The sequence below is a fragment of the Dromiciops gliroides genome, chromosome 2 (assembly GCF_019393635.1).
Source record: "Dromiciops gliroides isolate mDroGli1 chromosome 2, mDroGli1.pri, whole genome shotgun sequence".
Classification (NCBI taxonomy): domain Eukaryota; kingdom Metazoa; phylum Chordata; class Mammalia; order Microbiotheria; family Microbiotheriidae; genus Dromiciops; species Dromiciops gliroides.
The window spans coordinates 10,941,086-10,963,089 of record NC_057862.1 but is presented as its reverse complement, the minus strand read 5'-3'; the positions used below and the strand labels follow the sequence as shown (position 1 = coordinate 10,963,089).

The 22,004-nt window shown below is 44.7% G+C and overlaps 1 protein-coding gene across 1 annotated transcript in view; it reads left to right on the top strand.

Moving 5' to 3' along the window:
• Window positions 1–538: 538 nt before the first annotated feature.
• ABRAXAS2 (abraxas 2, BRISC complex subunit) overlaps window positions 539–22,004 on the top strand; it is a 38,574-nt gene continuing 17,108 nt past the window's right edge. The window contains exons 1-4 of the mRNA XM_043986667.1: window positions 539–646; window positions 4,206–4,296; window positions 10,371–10,407; window positions 13,068–13,134. Coding sequence (XP_043842602.1) covers window positions 575–646; window positions 4,206–4,296; window positions 10,371–10,407; window positions 13,068–13,134 — 267 coding nt within the window. The 5' untranslated portion in view covers window positions 539–574. The remainder of the gene's footprint in view (window positions 647–4,205; window positions 4,297–10,370; window positions 10,408–13,067; window positions 13,135–22,004) is intronic.

The following is a 22,004-nucleotide window of genomic DNA, read 5'->3' as shown; positions in this document are numbered from 1 at the left end:
TGGCTGGGCAGGGGGGCTGGTGTACTTTGCAGGGGCTGCTCCCCACTGCTGGGGCTGCCCTGGCCGGGCAGGGGCCGTCCTGGAGGGGCAGGAGCGGTGCTCTCCTCTGCTGGAGCTGTCCTAGGGGGGCAGGGGGGCTGCTGTCCCTTGCAGGGGCCGTCCTGGCTGGGCAGCGGAGGTTTCTTCCTGCAAGCCGGTGGGACGGCTCTTACATAGTGGTCCGGAGCCATCGTGCAGGAGGGCCCATCAACTTATTGGTATCCCTCCTACATCACCCCCAAGAGGTTCTCCCTACGGGAGCGTAAGACCTAGGGCTGAACCAGAACCGCAGCCCTCGAGAGAGCGCTGGGCCGAGAGCTCTGAACGTGGGGTCAGTGCACCTAGCTTAACTAACCTTTCTAGGTCTCCATTTATCCGTCATTACTGCTTGAGTCCTGGCCCAGACTCCACTGCGGACTACATTCCCCAGGATGCCGCGCGCGTCGCCGGCGGAAAAACCCAGCGCGCGTGCGTCGCGCCCCCGCCCCCGCCCCCGGTGGCGCGGTGCATTGTGGGAGAGCTGGCGATCTCCATCATGGCGGCTTCCATTTCGGGCTACACCTTCAGTGCGGTGTGTTACCACAGCGCCAACAGCGACGCGGACCACGTAGGTGCCCAGCGGGGCCGGGGAGGCGGGGAGGATCTCCGCGCGGGTCCGAGGGGGCGCCCCGCAGGACGGGCCGGCCCCACCTTCCACCCCGGGCCCTCCCAGGCCCGGCCCTGCCTGAGGCGGCGGCCGCTGTTGGAGCGTCCGCCCCGCCCGGGCTGGGGCCGGGGCCCGAGGGAGGGTCGGCGTGGGCGTGGGCGTGGGCGGTCGTGTGGCTGCCGCGGTCCGGCCGGCGGACGTGGGGGCGCCCGGTGTCCGTGTCCGAGTGCGTGTCCACACCCGCGAGCCTGTGGCCGTGAGCGTGTCCACACCCGGGCTTTGGCGGGTGTGTGGCCGCCGGTTCGCTGGGTGCCCCTCGTGTGGGGGGGTGTCTGTGGGAGCCCCTCCCTCGCTGCCTCCTGACGGGGAGGGGATGAAAGCTGGGGGCGGGGCGGGGTCCGTGGCGCCCCACACCCCGGGTTGGCGCCCCCAGGCAGAAGCCGTGAGCAGAGTCCGGGCAACAGGTGTGGAGGGCCCGGAGGAGCGCGGGGGTCGCCCCCGATCCGATGCCCGTTGTGCCATGCCCGCCTCGGGGCCCCTTTGCCTCCTGCGGGGCACCGGGGCGGCCCCCAGGAGGGGCCTCGTGGGTGCAGATTCTCGTCCCGGCCCGCCCAGCCACAGCCGGGTCGTCCTCTCGGGGGGCTGTGGCTGTAAATGTTTTGGCCGAGAAAGGGGGCGGGGAGGGGGTGCGTGGAAGCCTCCTGGCCGGGGTGTGACTGGGGGAGCTGAGAAGAACCCCGCGGGGCTGTTTGTAGCGCTGTCTTTCCTTTAATCCCTCTTCCCGTCTCCACTCCCGCCCCCGCCGTGGGGTAGCGGGGTAGTTTCCTCCCAGAGGGAAGAGTCTCAGATCTCTAGTTTGATGAGAAGTATATGAACAGTTGGAGGCAGAGGAGACTGTGCTTGGAGGGAAAGAAAGACCCAATACCTTCTCTGTGCGGCCTTGGGGAGGCGGATTCCCCCAAATGCGATCTTCCTCAGACGCTTGGGAGATAAAACAGGCCTTACAGTATCGAGTGGGGACGCGATAGACCTGACCCCCCCCACCCCCCCCGAAGCTCCCTGTTGTGGGGAAAATGTTCTGTCAACCTTAAAGAGTTAGATCTCTGTGAGTTGGCGTTAGTCACCCGGTAAAAAGTGGCAGAACCCAGAAAGGGGCTTGTTTCCTCATTTGTAAAGTAGCATGGCTAGGATCTTCAGAGTTCTTTGTGGCGTGAGATCCCACCAGCGCTGGAGGCAGCGAAATCGGGGAGTGGGGGCCTGAACCCACCAACGAAAGATAGAATCATAGAATAATAAAGTTTTGGAGCCAGACAGACCTAGAGGTTATTTTATTCCATCTCCTCGGTTTACAAGCAGTCAGCCCCTGCGTAGTGGATGAAAATCAAGCGTTTACATGTATTTCATGGCAAAATAAGTATTTTGTTATCTCAGCATTTCAAAGCAAAAGAACACCTCAGCCAGAAAGAGCTTTTGGGGATGGCTGCAATCTTAGTGGGCACTAAGGGGAAATCGGTATAATTGGCGAGATCCTGTTCTTTTCACATGGTGAGTGTGATGATTATGGTAAATGACAAGTAGTTGGTTCTGTGGCTCCAAAGGCAGGTAACTTGGGGTGAGTCATTTAACCTTTTCCAAATTCCATCTTCACCATCTGTAAAATGGAGATAATAGTTTCATTCCCGCCCTGGATTGTAGGATGTTAAGAATTAGAAGGGAGCTCAGAGGTGGTTGGCTAGTCAGGCTTCTTCATTTTCCAGAAGAGACTGAGGCCCAGGTAGAAATACGTTGGCCTGGGTCATCAGACTAGGGAGCATCAGAACTGGAATTCCAAGCTGCCTCCGTAGCGGTTGTGATTTCTCTTGCACCCACACAGGGTGCTTGGGTTGAAAGAACTCTACAAATGTGCCCCTTGGACTCTGCTCTTCAGCTGGTAACCCCTTGGTGGGAGGGGAGGTCCCTACCTCTCATAAATATCTGTGAAGGCTTAAATAGGTCGAGAGATTGTGGGGAGGTCTTGTATTTCTGTAGTGTCCACACCGGCGTGTCTGTGCGTGTGCCTACAGCTGTTTGTCAGAAGTGACATCTAATGGGAAAGTCAGTGGCTTAAGCTACAGTGAGAGCAGGGTGCTGTAGCTAGAAACGTAAGCCCACCAGAGAGCTGCTGTTGGTCTGTCTTATGTCAGTCACCTTAGTTAGGGTTCATTTTACATTGGGAAGTTTGGAATGGTCTAGAATAACTCAAAGGTTCAGGCTATTTTTCTGACTGGACAACTTGAACTTTGAATCGACATTATTTGCTCCAACAATTATAAACAGAACTCAGTATTCAACTAATGGTGAATAGCAGTGGCTCAGAAATCCAAATGAGTAAATGATTGAAAATCCTTCCAGGTTAGTGTTGGGAAGGTGTTTCGAATATAGTGGTAGTTTACAGTACTAAAATTCACAATTCTACAGATCAGATCATGAAACCATACTGTAAAAATTTGTTCATTTGACCTCACTGTTCCCGGCTTCCTTTGGGGAGTAGACTTCATGCTAGGAAGCCTTTCAGGCATGGATAGGACCAGGCGGACACTCTGGACATCTTGCTGGCTTCTTCTTTCTTAACAGGGACATTATTTTGCTTTGAGTAGAATTTTTCACTTTCTGTGAGGCTAGAACAAAGTACTTCAGCCATGGATGGCCTACGAGGTATTCCAAAGCTTTCTAGAGCGGTAATGCTCTTTTCCCAAATATATAAATAAATTTTGAAGTTGATTTGTTGAGGTCCTGATTTTCTAAGCTAAGTAGGAAGAGGAAGCAGGATTGTTTAGAACTATGAGAGTCAGGGCACTCTGATGAAGATGGGCCGCATTTGCAGTCAGAAAGACTTGGGTTTAAATTCTGTCCCAGCTCCCCGTGTTGCCCTAGGAAGCTTGTGATCTCTGAACTTCAGTTTCTTCCTCCCATGGAGGAGCTGGCTAGAGATCTCTAAGGTCTCTTTTCTGAATTAAATCCTATGATATTTTGTAATTGTAAACTTTTCTTGTGTCCTGTCATTGGCAATGACTTTAAAAGTGGTAGGTGGGGCAGGTAGGTGGCACAGTGGATAAAGCACTGACCTTGGATTCAGGAGGACCTGAGTTCAAATCCAGCCTCAGACACTTGACACTTACCTTGGGCAAGTCACTTAACCCTCATTGCCCCCCCCCCCCAAAAGTGGTATAGATGTTATGGCCAGAAAAATGATTGTTGGTTTCTGCCAACATATGTAGAGAATGCAGTCTTCTTGTTCTTCACCAAATAGTTTTCATTTTAATTGAATAATTCAAAATAAAGATTTCCTAATGTTCTATGTAGTTACATTGTAGGCTGGACCTCAGGCTACCCTGGTCAGTTTTTCAGAGAATATTTATGATAGACTTTGATTATCGTGTCTAACAAATTAAGATTCAGTATACAATGGCAATGGGCTAAGTGACAGTGAAAGTCACAGTCTTATTTTGAGTCTATAGCTTTTTTTTTTATCACTTTTTAGGAAGGATTTTTACTAGGAGAGGTAAGACAAGAGGAGACATTTAGCATCAGCGATTCACAAATCAGCAACACCGAATTTCTGCAAGTAATAGGTAAGTAAATTTCACTCTTACCTTATGAAGGTTGTTTTTGCACATCAAATTTTGGCTCATTTTTTATCTACCATAATATTATTTTGAAGAAAAACTTCATGAAAACAAGCTTTGGATATTTCCTGTTCTCCTCCGTGGCCCCAATAAATAATTTGTGCCTTAAGATTTGTGAGAACTGGGGTGGCTAGGTGGCCGGCCCTGGAGTCAGGAGTACCTGAGTTCAGGTCCGGCCTCAGACACTTAACACTTACTAGCTGTGTGGCCCTGGGCAAGTCACTTAACCCCAATTGCCTCACCAAAAAAAGAAAAAAAGATTTCTGAGAACTAAAAAGGGCACCTGCCAACCCAGTGACCTGATAAAGTGGAATTAGAACCTGGGCTTCTGGTCTAGGTCCTGAATTTGCTTCTTTGCATTTCTCTCATTTGATTGGTGGCAGAAGGGACCTTTAGAGTCAGTTAAATGTTGGCCCTCAGTGGATAATCCTACCCCTATGTAACTTGGCTTTGGGCCTAGGCAGTCTGGCCAGCCCCAGGGAGCTCTGCATTTCTGATGGTCTGAGTTTTGCATTCATGCTATATAGAGACACACACAGAGAACAGCTGTTTCTAAACGTCATCTATGGTTGCATTTGTGGTGATGAAGAAATGGCGTGGAGATCGGGACACAGGAGATGAGGTCACTCATTGTATGACCCTGTCCAAGACACTTCCCTGTCTGGGCCTGTCTAAGTGGGGTTTGAAGTAAACAATGGCTAAGGTCGCCTTCAGTTCTGTTAGTCTAATTCAAATTACACATTTAATTATAGTGATGATAGCTAGTGTCCGTATAGTGCAAGGCATGTTACAAATATTATCTCATTTGATCCTCACAACAACCTTGGGAGGTAGGTACTTTTATTATTTCCATTTTTACAGATCAAGAAACTGAGGCATAGAGCAGTGAAGTGACTTGCACATGATCATTCCGCTAGTAAGTGTCTGAGGCTGGATTTGTACTCAGGCCTTCCTGCCTCTAGGTGCGGCACTCTGTCCGTGTCACCTCACTGCCTTTAATTAATGCTATCAATATTAGGACTATTTATTAATTGTGTTTATGGCTTGGCAAGCATTAGGAGAGGAGATGTGATTTAGTGGCAGGAGCATGAAAGCTCCGTACCCATTCCCTGCTCTGTGGTGGCTCCTCTGGACACATGCTGTGCAGGGATCAGGGTCCCTAAGTCTCTCAGTTGTTTTCCTTTACAGTGGTTCTGCTCCCTGCCCTCTGCCCAGGGTTCTCTGACGCCAGCTCTGAAGTCATTTCGGACGCCCCCTCAGCCATTTGTGTTCTGTTACTGGTTTTTTTAGTTTACATATGGAGAGTCTTTTCTTGGCAATTGAGCAAATCTGTCTTAGGGCCAACTTTGAAGATTTTATGTCCACACCTGCATGTATAAGCACTCTTGCTCACTTTCTCTGTCTGTCTCTGTCTCTCATACACGTGCATGTGCATTTGTACACACACACACACCCACACACACACCCACCCACCCACCCACACACCCACACACCCACCCACCCACACACACACACACCCACACACCCACCCACACCCACCCACCCACACACACACACACACACCCACACACACACACACACACACACACACACACACACCCCCCCACACACACACACCCTGCTTCTGCAAGTGTTCAGGAATCTCAGCATTTTATTCTAGTCCCAGGTTCATTCACTTGTAAGTAAGACCTAGCTCTGTGACAAAGAGGAGTAAAAGCACTTTCAGCTCTATTTAACTAGCACCCAACAATATGATCCCTTAAACCTGGGAGGGAAAGAGACTGAGAGGAGCTGCAGACACCGTCAAATCATCTATTGTCAACCTCCTCCCACAACACCGAGAACTATGGGAAAATGTGGGGAGAGGTCAGGGTTCACGAGAGGCTTTGAGATGGATCTGCTGCAGCCTCAGGAGGGAGGCTAGAAACCCTTTAACAAGCCAGAGTTAACTTTTAAGTAAAGACTTCCTGTGTGTCTGGTGTCCATTCATGAGGTTCCCAAATTATTTAGCTCCTGCAACTTTTGTTTGGAAGAAAGGGCCAGTGCCCTCTGCGAACAACCTTCTGGCCAACACGCTCAGACACGGCCAAGCTGGCCAGGTCCTCTAGAGGCATCAGGGTAGAGTGGGAGGGAAGAAGGTTCATGTGCAGTCACGGGACCTGGGCTCGCATCTTGGGGTTGTCCTTTACCGCTTGTGTAGCCTTCGCCCTCAGTTTTCTTACCTGTACTTGGAGACTTGGACTCAGTAACCTCTAAGATTCTCTCTTGTCTTTGGCAGTGACCTTGTGCAGATTGGGTCAAATGACAGAACTTTGCTGGCCCTCCTCAGTGAGAGCCATAATGACACAAAGGATGCAAAGACTCAACTTTCTACTGAGGTTTAAAAGCCCAGTGCATGAAGATTGCCTCTTGTTGAGACTGGGGGGAAAAGCTCGTCCCTCAGTGTGTATCTCTGGGACTTCCTCAGTGCTGCTGCAGACGGAGACCGAGCCCTGAACTAAGCCCACAGTCCCACAGTGGGAAGTAGCTGTGTTGTCTTTGAGAGGTTATGGTGTTTTGTAATGAGCCTGAGCTCTTCCTGAAACAAAGGCTCATCTTCTCCAGGCTTATAATCTTCTGGTGATAGAGGACCCTGCGTCCTGAAAAACCCTAGTGTCTGAAGAGCTGAAATTTGGGCTCATTCTGAAGGCAGTGAGGAGCCCTATGGCCCATGGGAGGAGGCTGTATCCTATGGCAAACCAGGAGGGGCCCAGAAGAAGCATGCCCTCAAAGAAATTGCATGACCCCCCCCCCCCCAAAAAAAAAAAAGAAGAAGAAGAAGAAGACAGCCGGTGACAGAGAGAGAGAGAATAAGGGACAAGGAATTGGCAGCCAGCCCATGTGCTCCCTTAGTACTTAGACCCAGAGGAAGGCCCCCAGCAGTGTGGGTGGGCCCTTCCTACCTGTTACTCAAGTTTACGGACAGTCATGGGTGAGGGTCTGTTGGATGGCCACGAAGGGCAGGGTTTTGATCCATAATATTGAAGGAAATGACCAGATAGAGCTAAAGGATGATGTAATTGAGAATACTTAGGACCATTGGGATTGAAGATTTGTAGTTAATTTGGGGCTATCTTTGGCCAGACGATTATTAGGCCTTCTATGCCAGGCTCAAGTGCTAGGCAGACAAAGAAAGGATAAAATACAGTTAGTCATGAATAGCTTCAGAAAACGTCACCTTTCTGTTCCGATGGAATGAGTAGCTATTTGTCTTTTTTGTAGAGGTGGAGGAAGACTGATTAATTGAAATGTAACAGTAACAATGATAATAGTAGCTAGCCTTTCTAGAAAACTCCGAGGTTTCCCATTTGATCTTCATAACAGTCCTGGGAGAGAGAAGTGGGAAAACTGTGAGAGGCACAAAGACAGTGCTAAGAGAGTATTTCTAGATGGGGGGGGTGATGGGGAATCAGGGACAGCTGGAGGAAGGGGAGGGTGTGTGAGCTGGTATAGCTGGGAGGTGGGGAAGTGGGGTATAGTTAGGGAATGGTCGATAGTCCTTTTGGGGAGTGGATCAGATAAGACTCAGATTTTGGAGGCCATGACTGCTAAGCAAAGGAGGCTAAGAGTTTTAGGAAAAAACAGTTTGCAAGAGGCAGAACTGAAGTGAAGAATAATAAAATGTGCACCAGGTGGAGGTAGCTGAAGAGAATTTGGGAAGGTGAGTTCTGTGTCCCAGCAAGCCAGAGGAAGAGAAAATCCCAGCAGAATTCAGAGCTTGTTTGGCGACCCACCAAAGCACCTTACTAAGCTGGTGGGGCCATGGCAGATGTGCAGAGGATCTGATGTGTAAAGGAGGCAGCAAAGGCCTCCGTCCTTCCTGCAGAATGAACTATAGAAGTTATTGATCTGCTGGGCAGAGCGGTCACTTCATTGATTCTCCCTGGAGCAGCACCATCATAATGTGCCATTTCATCACATTTGGGAAAGTTCCTCTGTGGTCAGCGTCCATTTAGCATTGTTATGTTAGGCCTTGTAGCTGAACTTTTGGGGTCTAAAAGAAGAGGGATAAAGGAAGGCTTTGCTCAGATGTTCTGTAGTTCTCTGGATCTCCAGCACATTGTTTATCCCGTTTGTCAATCATAAAGAAACTAGCGGGTCTAGTTTGTGACGAAAATGTGCTTCAAGTTCAGCATCCACTTTGGGGAGTTTTCCTAAAGCTGTCCGTGAAGATGGAAAGCATGTGTTGGGTGTGTAAGAACCAGGACTGCAGTATAAAATGACTAATTGGCTTTGTTTTTCAAGTGATATTTTTTGGGGGGTGGGGCAGTGAGGATTAAGTGACTTGCCCAGGGTCATGCACCTAGTAAGTGTCAAGTGTCTGAGGTCAGATTTGAACTCAGGTCCTCCTGAATCCAGGGCCAATGCTTTATCCACTGTGCCACCTAGCTACTCCCTCAAGTGATTTTTTTTTTCAGTGAGGCAGTTGGGGTTAAGTGACTTGCCCAGGGTCATACAGCTAGTAAGTGTCACGTGTCTGAGGCCGGATTTGAACTCAGGTCCTCCTGACTCCAGGGCTGGTGCTCTATCCACTGCGCCACCTAGCTGCCCCTCAAGTGATTTTTAACACAGTTTTTAGGGTTACCTGCTTCAAAGCTTGCATTGGGAAGGATGTCTTGGACTGGAAAAGAATGAGCTGTTTGTTCATTAATTTTCATAGCTGCAATACTGCAGCCCTGACAAAAACTACCATTTCTGGGTTGACAAGATTTTGACACCTCGTCTTTTTGGGTAGAGAAACTACACTGGCCCGTTATTCTTTAGACCCTATGTTGGCTTCTGATGGAGCTGAAATTGCCATCTTGAGCACAGAGGGTTTGGCTCTTTGAACAGTGAGTGATGAGTCACCCCACTCCACTGGAGAACGTATGGAATGGAATTGTGGTCAATTTGGCCAAGATTTCTCATGCAGAAGTGCAGCACTTGAGCCTTTTGACAAGGTGGAAGTCAGTTCCCTTTGGGTAATTAAATGACTTCCTTTGAAGTCAGTAAAGCTGTGGCCTGAGTTGTCTCTGGGATGGTTCCTTTCCATGCCTCAGATAGGAGGGCTCTGCTTTGTCCCTCATAACACCAGGCTCACTGTTTGAGATTGCCTCCTCGATGCCTGTTTCCAAACTGAACATGCCCCCATCATTTCTGTTTAGACCTCCATGGCAGAGCACTTGAGGCCTATTCTTGCTTGACATTTCTGTCCATAGAAGGATGCCCTTGACCAGAGGACTACCACATTAGGAACGAGAAAGGACCTTAGGTATCACCTGGTATCATGCCTTCAAAATAGAGATGGGGAAAATGAGGCTGAAAGAGATGGTTGAAATGGTAGAGCTGGAACTTAAACCGACCTGATGGTGCAGTGGGTAGAGTGCTAAGCCCAGTGGCCTCAGACATTAGTTGGGTGACCTTGGGCAAGTCACTTAATTTGGTTTGCCTCAATTTTCTCATCTGAAAATGGGAGTTCTAAAAGCACCTACTTCTAGGGTTGTTGTGAGGATCAAATGAGATAATGTTTGATTCCTGGCACATAGTAGGTGCTGTATAAATGCTTATTCCCTCCCCCAGACACCTTGTTCCTGCCAGTGTCCCTGCCTGTCTGCTTAAGATTGAATGTAGGCTCATAAATGCCTGCTAATGGCAGTGTGACTCATCAAAGGCAAAAATGGGCGTCTTTCTTTCTTTCTTTTTTAAATGGGTGCAGTGAAGATATGTTCCTGAGTTGAGAGGCAGGAGTGAGCCTTGGCTTCTTAGATGACCAAAATGGGCCTTGAATAAAACTTCAGGGATCTTCTATCCTCCTTGTTGCTGCTACTTCCGCCCAGACAGCCCAAGACCTCTGTTTGCCTTGGGAGGCAACCTTTTACGTGCTTAGGAAACAGACTAGGCTCTTGGAAGTTCCCGAGACTTCCCTTCAGAAGGCTTGCCTCTGTTTGCCTTCTCACCTTCTATGACTAACTGAAACGACTCTATCTTTTTTCTAATTTCAGAAATCCATAATCATGAGCCTTGTCCAAAGCTTTTTAGGTAAGTTGTCTTTCTTCTCTTTATTCCATAGCATGTAGCCCACATTGAAAACCTGTTTGATTAGAGGTTGGGTGAGTCGAGGCCTATCTGTGATTAGGGGGTTCCAGGAGTTAGAGATAGAAGGAACCTTAGCTTCCTGTCCACCCCCCTCCTTTTACAGCTCAGGAAGATGAGGCCTCACTGAGGTCTTGTGGGGGGTTAGCAGAGAAGTGTGGGCCTTCTGCCACACCACATCGTGTGGCCTACAGTTGGTGGCATTCTGGATGACCCCTTGAGTCCCTACTCAGAAGTAAGTGTTCTTGGAGGTGGTAGAAGTTGTTCTTTTAGTCAGGGGAAGGTTAGTCTTAGAAAAGGGGAAGAACATTTATTGTGGCAGCCCTATTGAATCGTAAAGGAGAAAAAATTCAGTTTAATGCCCCACAGAAGTAAAAACTTTATGTAATTTTGTTTTTGTTAGAAATATGATTTTATTTACCCACCCTTTTAAAATTAACCTAAGGGAACATAACACTTTTTTTGTCTTATCTATTACATATATTTCAGTTCCATTTTATGGTCAGCTAAAGGAGAGACAGATGGGGAAAGAGAAGGGAGGAGACCTAGAGACATTTGAAGGGAGAGAGAAGCAGATGGAAGAGAATGTGAGAAACACCCAGAGGGAAGAGGGTGAGAGATGAGAAGGCCCCTGCCCCTTGCCACCATGCCAGCCCAGCCTCTGCTCCAGGGCCTCTTCCCTGGTTTTCCCACCTGCCCCCTAACTGGCAGCTGTGTGTGGCAGTCCCTTCCAGTGCTCTTGCCCCCCAAGTTGACCAGACTGTCGCATTACCTTAAGATCCCTAGTCCTGTCGGCCATGACAATATCACCTCTAGCCTTGACCCAATTTGACCAAGCACTTGTGGCCACTTCTCTCCTCACCCCCTCCCCAGGGGCCTGCATATGCCTCTAAGCTGGCCGTCCTTGCCTTGACTGCCGACCTCTAGCTCTAAGGTTTGACCTAATGACTAAGCTAATCTTGCACTCCCCACCTGGCCACACTCTCAGTATGGCTTCTTCCCAGCTGGGTCGTGGAGGAGAACTCCCTGTGGGGTGTTTCAGAAGTTAAGGACTCCTCCTTGGCTTGGTGGCCTCTCCCTGATGTCCCTGGGACAGGAGGCTCTTGAGACTTCTCTGCCAGCATTCATGGTGTTTCTTCTTGATATGCCCGGGAGCTTCCCTGCAGCGTGGGTACTGACCAAGCAGGTTCTCCAGCCAGACCCTCCCTCCCCATGAGGAACCCCCCAACAGTCAGCAGAAAGGAGGAGCGGGAGGAGCATAGGTCTTATGGTTGCTTCAGGAGGCCCCCCAGGCAGGTCCTCCACTTTAACCTGAGCTTGACTGAATCCTGGGACTCTGTTACAGGCGCGGGGCTTCTGCTTTTTAAAGCAGAGAGCGAATACATAGTGATTTGTAACCATCTATTTTGTAACTGTATTTTTGTTGCAACTTTTGTGTAGAAGTGACAGATGCATGAGATGTAGTAATTTCCATCTAAGAGTTCTTTGAGATAAAACATACCTTCCATTATTAGAACACATCAAATAATTTGTACCTAAGATAGCACATTAAGGGGGAAAACAGTTTTTAAACTTACTTCAGGGCTTGGGGTCATTGAGACAGCAAAAACTTCCCCTTTCAGCTCAGTGTAGCAGGCCTTTCCTGTCTCCCATGGGCCAGTTCAGTTTAGTTCAGTAGGCATTTATTGGGGGCTGTCCCTGGGCCTGGTCTTCAGGGAAGTGCCAGCCAGGCCGGAAACCACAAGTACACAGACAGAATACCTATAGAGTAATGGGGGGGGGGGATGGGGCTGTGATTTACCAGTAGGGAAGCTTCATGACCAGGAGCTGCCCTCTGCCCAGGCAGCCCAGCCTGTGCTCTGAGAATTGATAACAGTGGGGATCCATCTTCACTGACAGAGTCAGACTCCAGTCAGCCTGTCTAGATGTACTGGTGGACTGACTCTAAGCATGGATACTAAGGGTTTTCCATTGGTAACATTGAATAAGGGAATGTTAGCCCTTCACTCCATTTTTCATTAGTTGTCCCTCGGGGTATTCCCACTCCTGACACTTGGAACGGGATAGAAGGACTGCAGATTGCTTTCTTGTCCACGTGCCAGACAAGTGCAGATGCCTTGAGCATATCTTCATGTTAGAATGCATTTACTCTGCCCTTGAAAGCAGGTGTACAACATTGACGGTTGTCTGTAAAATGACATCCACACAAACCCTTTTTTGGCTTTAGCTCTCTGCCGTCCTTTTGAAGTTTTTCCCCCTTTCACCCCATACTAACTTGAGTAGGTTTCAATTCAATAGTCATTTATTAAGCACTTAATATGGGCGAGCAATGGGCTTCATTTTTCAAAGATGGAAAACGAAAATTGCCCCTGCCTTCCTTAAAGTGTCCCCAAACAAAGAGAGGTTGAGGTGAGGAGAACTGGAGAGAGAGGGTGATGGGGTGGGAAGACTAGGCAGGGAAGGGGATGGCGCTTGAGTGAGGTCACACCCAAGGGCTGAATGTCACCAGAATTTGAAATTTAGCATTTTAATTGTTTCATTCTTGGGTATTAGCTCAAGAGACAAATTGTAAACTAGTTCTCACTTTTTTTTTTCTTGAACTTAAGCTTTTATGATTATGCGGGGAAAGTTAATGAAGAGAGTTTGGACAGGCTTCTTAAAGATCGAAGAAAGGTGAGTTCTATCCCTTGTGCTTTTGTTATCTAAGAAGACTGATTAAACTGCTGAGGCTCATGGTTGTTCTTAGATCATCAGTGGGGAAAAAGCTGAGTGGTGAAGTCACTTGTTAATTTGTTGTGTCTCTTAAAAGGTTTGCAAAGGAAATTGTAATAATAGAATCTAATGCTCAAATAAAGTTGGTTACAGTGTCTTTGTGGTCGTTCTTTTCTGCTTAGGTCACCAAATGAATGACAGTTATTCTGTTCATCTCAATAAAATTGAAAATAAACCATAACTCTCTTGTAGTAGTCTTATAATATATTCTTAAACAAAGACTAAATTAGAATATTAAATATTAATTTTGGGGAATAGGTTGATTGTAAAATGACCATGCCAAGGATTATGGGAATGTAAGATGGAACGTCTAGGTGGTGCCACAGTGCATAGAGCACCAGGACTGGAGGCAGGAAGACTCATCTTCTGAGTTCAAATCTGGCCTCAGATACTTAATAACTGTGAGACCCTGGACAGGTCACTTCATCATCTTTGCCTCAGTTTCCTCATCTGTAAAAGGAGCTGGAGAAGGAGATACTCGAGTATCTCTGCCAAGAAAACCCCAAATGGGGTCACCAAGAATTGGACCCAACTGAACAAGAAGGAGGGTCTGTGATTTCCATACTAAGGGGACTTGCCTCCAGCAGTGTAGCTCAAAACCTATCCAGATAAGTAGTAGCTCACAGTTTAGACACCTGAAGCATCATACAGCTACCAAGCATCAGGCTTGAAATGTCCTACTGGATCCTCTCATTTAAGCCCTTCAGGTTACAGATGAGCTTGTGACTAATAAGAATGCTATCTAACACATTGGGGGCTTTTCATTTTGCAAAGTGCTTTACATATATTTTCTCACTGAACCTTACAACCACCCTAGGTGCCGTGAGTATCACCCCCATTTTATCTGTAAGAAAACTGGCGGAGGAAGGATAAGTGATTTGCCCAGGGTTGCAGTGCAAGCAGGTAGCTGAGGCAGGATTCCAGCTCTGGTCTGGTTTGCTCTCCAGTGTGCCACCTATTTTCCACAATAGTTCCCTCATGGTCACACAAGCAGAAGAGCTAGGATTTGAACCAGCTGCAGTGTACTTTCTGTTCTATCTTCCTTTACCTTTGTCTTCATCTCCCCGGATGATCACAGTTAAGTTTTTATGTATGTGATCAGAGATCTGCACAGTGTCAGTAGGGGAGCACAGCAATATCTTGTTGTCAGCTCTGGGGTATCATGGGAAAGAATTTTAAAAAGGAAAAGAAAGGAAGAAATGGAGGAGTAAAGGGAAGATAGGAAAGAAATGAAGGATACTATGCTCTGCAAATTATTCTCAGTAGTTGAGTACGAAAGAACTTTTATGAGACGAATATGGTTATAATACATAAGCAATAGAAGGATAATCAGAGAAAGAGAGTTGGAGACAAATAGCACAATTATTAATGCAAAAATTTTAAAGTCCTAAAAAAAGATTATACTAATATGTCTACAAAATGTCAAGAATGGTACATTAGGAAGATAATATAATCACATTAAAACAAAAACCACCAAGACCACATGTTAACAAATTCAGAAAAAGCCTTTGACAAAATATAACATTTATGCTAAAAATCTGTAGACATAAGGAAGACCATTTTTTTTTAACATGAGAAAAAGTATACATCTAAAACCAAAAGTTTGCATCACTCGTCATAGGGAAAAACTAGAAACTTTTCCAATAAATACAGGAGTAAAGCAATGTTAATTTTTTTTTAGAAATGTTAGCACTGAAAATATGTCAAGAAATTAAAGGCATAAACACCATCAAAGAAGAGGTGAAATTATTCCCTATTTGCAGATGGGATGATTGTTTGTTCAGAAGGTCTCACAGGACTAGCATGCTAATTGAGATAATTGGTAGTTATAGTAAAGAAGACGGATATAAAATGAATCCATAAAAAAATCATTTCTATAGGACTATAACAAAAATCAGGAGGAACTGGTAGATAAACCTCCTTCAAAATAACTTTGAAATGTGTAAAATATTTGAGCGACATCCTACTAAGAGACTTAAGCTTTATATAAATACAATTATATAACAATCTTTACTGAAATGAAGGAACATTTAAATAACAAGCCGCTGCTCTTAGTTAAACTGTAATAATATAATAAGAATCCCTGAATCCCTGTATTGTCTAAAATGACTTAGAGATTTAGTACTGTACTAATTAAGTTACCAGGGGGTTCCTTTGTAGTTAGCGCTTGGGACTGGAGATGTGATTGCAATGTTATAAGGAATTCCCTAGTGAGGAAGCTGCCAATGTGGGGTGTTTCCCTTTTTTTCTCCCTTTTTCTTTTTTCTTTTCCTTTTTTTTTTTTTTTTTTTTGCAACTGATACTCTTCCTTGCTCAGACCATGGAGAAGTTAAATGATTGATTTTTCCCAGTATTACATGGTCAGTATATGTCAGGCAGAACTTGAACCCAGAACTTGCTTATGAAGCTGATTCTCTGTCATTGGCCATTATCCATCCAGCTCTAACTTCTTTCCTTTTCTCTCATCACCAACTGTTTCTTGGATGTCTCAAACTGGATGCACCACAGGCATCTCAGATTCAGCACTTCTGAAACAGAATTCATTATCTTTCCCCCAAACCTTCCTCTCTTCCACACTTCCCTGGTACTTTTATCCTCCCAAGTCATCCAGGCTCAACACTTCCATGTCAGCCTCAACTCCTCACTCAGATTCATCCCATGTAGCCAGTGCATTCCCAAGTCTTGTCAGCCCCACTACCCTGACATCTCTTCTATATACCCTTCTTGCCACTCATACAGCCACTCCCTGGGTACAGGCCCTCAGCACTTCACAGTTAGTCTTTTTTTTTCTCCCCTCAATTCTTTTGAATAGTCATGTTATGAAAGAAGGCGCAAGCCTAAAGGGGAAAAAAACATGAAAAAATATAGAAAATGAAAAATAGTATATGCTTTGATCTGCATTCAGACTTCATCAATTCTTTCTCTGGAGGTGGAGAGCATTTTTTCATCATGAGCCCTTTGGAATTATCTTGGATCATTGTATTACTGAGAATTGCTAAATCATTCACATTTGTTCATCGCGCACTATTGCTCTTACTGTGTCTAATGTCCTGATTCTGCTCACTTCACCCTTTTTTTTTTTTTTTTGGGATAATAAACATTTTTATTTAAAATTTTGAGTTCCAAATTTTATCCCTCCTTTCCTCCCTTCCTGAGGTGGTAAGCAGTAGGTTATACATGGGCAATTATGTACAACCAATTATGTACCGTATTGGTCATTTTGTGTAATAAAACTTTTAAAAAATGAAAGTGAAAATAGCCTGCTTCAGTCTGTGTTCCACCAATATCAGTTCTTTCTTTGGAGATGGATAGTATTTTTCATCAATAGTCCTTTGGGATTGTCTTGGATCATAGTTAAGTCATTCACAGTTCTTCATCAAACAATATTGCTGTCACTCTGCACATGGTCTGGTTCTGCTTCATTATACATCAGTTCATAAAAATCTTTCCAGGCCTTTCTGAAATCATCCTGCTTGTCATTTCTTATGGCGCAATAATATTCCCTCACAATCATTTACCGCAGCTTGTTCAGCTATTCTCCAGTTGATGGGCATCCCTTCAATTTCCATTTCTTTGCCACTACAAAAATTGCTACTATAATTTTTTTTTTGTGCAAATGGGTCCTTCCCCCCCCCCCCCCCCCCTTTTTTCCCTTTTTTTTTTTTTTTTTTTGGGCAGGGCAATGAGGGTTAAGTGACTTGCCCAGGGTCACACAGCTAGTAAGTGTCAAATGTCTGAGGCTGGATTTGAACTCAGGTTCTCCTGAATCCAGGACCGATGCTTTATCCACTGCGACACCTAGCTGCTCCCTCCCCCCTTTTTAAAAATTTCTTTGGGATACAAATCTACTAGTGGTATTGGTGGATAAAAGGGTATGCATAGTTTTATAGTTCTTTGGTTATAGTTCCAAATTGTTCTCCAGAAGAGTTGGATCAGTTCATAATTCTACCAAAAGTTCATTAGTGTCCCAATTTTCCCATATCTCTTCCAACATATATTAGGCAATCTGATGATACATGTGAGGTAGTATCTCAGAGTTGTTTTAATGTACATTTCTCTAAGTAGTAGTGATTTAGGGCATTTCTTCATTTGACTATAGATGGCTTTGATTTCTTTATCTGAAAATTGTCTTTTTATATCTTTTGACCATTTGTCAATTGGGAAATGACTTGTATTCATATAAATTTGAGTCAACTCTATATATTTGAGAAATGAGACTTTTATCGGAGACACTTGCTATAAAGATTATTTCCCAGCTTTCTGCCGTCTGTCTAATCTTCGTTACATTGATTTTGTTCACACAAAATCCTTTTAATTTAGCATAATCACAGTTGTCCATTTTACATCTAGTAATGCTTTCTTGTCTTTTGTTTGGTCACAGATTCTTCTCTTCTCCATACATCTGACAGAGAAACTATTCCTTGCTCTCCTAATTTGCTTATGATGTCATTCTTTATATTTAAATCACGTACCCATTCTGATGTTATGTTGGCATATATGGTGTGAGGTTCCGCCATACTGTTTCCCAGTTTTCCAGCAGTTTTGGTCCCAAAGCTGGAGTATTGGGTTCATTGAACACTAAATTACTGTAGTCATTTACTACTGAGTCTTGTATACCTAATCTAGTCTACTGATTCACTACTCTATTTCTTAGCCCGTGCCAGGTAGTTTTAATGTTTACTGCTTTGTAATGCAGTTTGAATTTGATATGGCTAGGCCACCTTCCATTGTATTTTTTTTTTCATTAAATCCCTTGATATTCTTGACCTTTTGTTCTTCCAGATGAATTTGTCATTATTTTTTCTACTCTATAAAGTAATTTTTTTGGTAGTTTGATTGGTATGGCCCCGAACAAGTAAGTTAATTTTGGTAGGATTGTCCTTCTTATTATATTGACTTGGCCTACCCATGAGTAATTGGTATTTTTCCAGTTGTTTAGATGTGACTTTATTTGTGTGAAAAGTGTTTGGTAGTTGTGCTCACATGGTTTCTGCGTTTTTCTTGGCAGGTAGACTCCCAAGTATTTTGTATTGTCTGCAATTATTTTAAGTGGAATTTGTCTTTCGGTTTCTTGTTTGGCTTTGTTAGTAATGTATAGAAATGTTGATGATTTGTGGGTTTTACTTTATGTTCTGCGACTTTGCTAAAGTTGTTAATTATTTCAACTGGTTTTTAAGTTGATTCTTTAGGAGTCTCTAAGTATACAAGCATATCTTCTGCAAAGAGTGATTGTTTTGTTTCCTCATTGCCTATTCCAATTCTTTCCATTTCTTTTGCTTCTCTTATTCCTATAGCTAACATTTCTAGTACTCTATTGAATAGTAGTGGTGATTATGGGCATCCGTGCTTCACCCCTGATCTTACTCGGAAAGTTTCTAGATTATCATCATTACAGATAATGCCCGCAAATGGTTACAGATAGATACTACTTATTTTAAGGAAAGCTGTATTTATCCCCATGTTTTCTAGTGTTTTCAATAGGAATGGATGTTGTGTTTTGTCAAAGGCCTTTTCTGCAACTATTGAAATAATCATGATTTCTGTTGGTTTTCTTATTTATATGGTCAGTTATGCTGATAGTGTTCTGAATTTTGAACCAGCCCTTCATTTCCTGGTGATAGTGTATGATCCTGGTGATATATTACAGTTAGACTCCTGCAATAGCCTTCTGGGTCATCTCTTGGCCTCAGATACTCCAATCAATCCTCCACTCATCTGCTAAAGCAGTTTTCTTAGAGCTCAGGTCTGATGTTTTTTCCCTACTTAGGAAACTCCAGTGGCTCCCAGTGGATGCCCTATTGATCCCTATTGCCCTCCAGGGTCAAATATAAATCCTCCATTTGTCATTTAAAGTCCTTCCCAACCTGGGCCCTTTCTCTCTAGAAAGCTTTCTTATGCGCGACTCACCTCTGAGAATTCATGATCCCTAACCCTGGCTCTTAGGTCTTTCCTCACAAAAGACACTCCCATTCCTTGACTCCTTGCCCCTTCACTGGCTGTCTCCCAGGCCTGGACTGCTCTCTGTCTTGCCTCTGTGCCCTGGCTTCCTCTGGGGCTCCGCTCAAACCCCTTCTTCAGTCACATGACTGGTAGCCTCCCTCTGAGGCTGCCTTTACTTTACACTGGACACTGCCCCATGAACATTCAGAACTCGATGCCTCTTTGGCATCTCCAAGTCAGCATCCGCCCCTCTTCCTGCCTGCCCTGTTCTGTCAGGGCATTGACCAGAGCCTTAGAATTATCCTTTTTTTCCTTGGAATTATTCTTGACTCTTGCTTACTTGGCATCATGCCCCACAGCCAGTCAGTTGTCACGGCTTGACCAGTCTACTTCCACATGTCTCTTTGTCCTTTTCTCTCTCCTCAGATGACTGAGTCCCTAATCATACCTGCCCTGGACTATGGCATGACCCTGTTAATTGGCTGCCATACAGTCTCTCCCCTTGCCAATCCATTTCCCCTGTTTCCAGCTATCAGAGGGAGAGTCCTAGAACACTGTTCTGACCCTGCCCCTTCCCTGCTCATTTAGACCCAGTGATTGCCCATTAACTCTAGGATCAACTAACACTTCTCTCTTTGGCATCTTCCATGTGCCCTCATAGCCTAACCTCCCCAGCCCAGCCAGACTGGCTGCTTGCTGTTCCTTACAAACTGCGCTGTCTCTATCTCCCTGCCTTTGTATAGATGGTCCTCCATGATTGGAGGTCTCCCTTCTCACCTCTGCCTTTTAGAATCCCTGGCGTCTTTCAAAGCTGGGCCTTTCTCATCTCTCTAGCTGCTTGTGCTCCTCCTGGACATGACCTTGTCCACGTGCATGTTGTCTGCATTCTGTATCTGCTCCCGTGTATGCCTGTTCTTTCTGACAAGAGAATGGCAACTCGGTGAAGGAAGGGACTGTGTGACTGGTCTTAGAGCAGTCCTTGGCATGAACCAGTGTTTGCTAAATGCTTGTTGACTGATTTGCTGGTTGGCAGCCCTTCTTTTTTTAATATCCATGTTACCTTGACATCAGACAAGATGATCTTGAAGGTTTCTTCCAGCCCCAAATTCTATAATCTTCTAGTTAGTATGGCCTTGGATTTTTTCTTGTGCTCTTCCAGGAAGAAAAATTCAAATCATCTTAACCCTAATTCTCCTCAATTTATATATTGGACTTAGAGTAAAATGTAATTGTTTTTTTAATCATAAAACATTTTGTTATTTTCCAGTTACATGCAGAGATAGTTCTCAACATTTGTTTCTATAAGATTTCTAGTTGCAAACGTTTCTCCCTCCCCAAGGTAGCGAGCAATCTGATACAGGTTATATTTGTACAATCACACCAAACATATTTCTGCATTAGTCATACTGTGAAAGAAGAATCAGAGCAGAAGGGGAAAATCTCAAAAAAGAAAAAACAAAAACAAAAATAGTAGAAGCAGTATGGTTCAATCTGCATCCAGATTCCACAGTTCCTTTCTCTGGATGTGGAGAGTGTTTTCCATCATGAGTCCTCTGGAATTATCTTGGGTCATTGTATTGCTGAGGAGAGTTAAGTCTAACCCAGTTGACCATCACACATTGTTGTTGATACTGTGTACAATGTTCTCCTGGTTCTGCTCATCTCACTCAGCATCAGTTCATGTAAGTCCTTCCAGGTTTCTCTGAAATCCTCCTGCTCATCGTTTCTTACAGAACAATAGTATTCCATTACATTTATATACCACAACTTGTTCAGCCATTCTCCACCACAAAAAAAGCAGCTATAAATATTTTTGTACATGTGAGTCCTTTTCCCTTTTTTATGATCTCTTTGGGAAAAAGACCTAATAGTAGTATTGTTGGGTCAAAGGGTATGCACAGCTTTATAGCCCTTTGGGCACAGTTGCAAATAGATGTCCAGTTTCTATCTGCTTCCACATGATAGCAGTACTAGTTGGATCTTTGAGAAAATAAACAAAAGGCCACTGTGAAGTAAGTAACGTGTTTAAATAAATATTATTTATTTAATAATATTTTCCAACAGAAGCTACATATTTTGAGAAATAGTAATAACATAAGTTCAGTCATATTCAGGTTGCACATGGTGTGGAGTTGCTTACTTGGAGATCCCTGGATCCCTTAATAATCCTTCTGAGGTCCCCTAAGGTTGTGAACCTTTGCATGGGGCCACCTTTGTTCACAAACTGTGTCTCTTTGCATCATTTTCTTGTTGCTGGCTTTGTAGAAAGTGTAAGCTGCCTGCCTAAGATAGGTCACCAGGATAGGAAGTTAACCTGCAACTTCATTAGTTGTGAAAGCTTACCTGGTGAAGTTTCAGGAAAAGGAACACATTATGTTCCTCATACTGTGTACAAGGAACATACATTAAAGTGTTTTTTCCATTTTTAGCATCCTGAATATTTTTAGTATTTTTTTTTGTTTCCATCAATAGCTGACAAATCTGAAAGGCTTAAGTTTAAATGACACAAAAGTGAGTTAATTTGATGCCTTGACCTTTAATTAACCTGCTTAGTGTTATCTTGTGATAGTTCCGATCGGCAAACTTCAGTCCTGAAAGAAAACAGGCAGAAAAAAGGAAATCAAAAGTTTGTTTCAAATCCATTTTCTTCCATTTTCATGGGTAGTTTGGAAGACTTGTTTTTTCTTTCTGCTGCCTCTCATTATGAAGGAGCAATGAAGAGGGAAGGGGACTGTCAAGGCCACTCCAGTGGGGGATAGTCTTTTAGGAAAATATTGAAAACATTTGAGCTGTTTCTTAAGTGAATGCTTTGCCAGCTTCACATAATAATC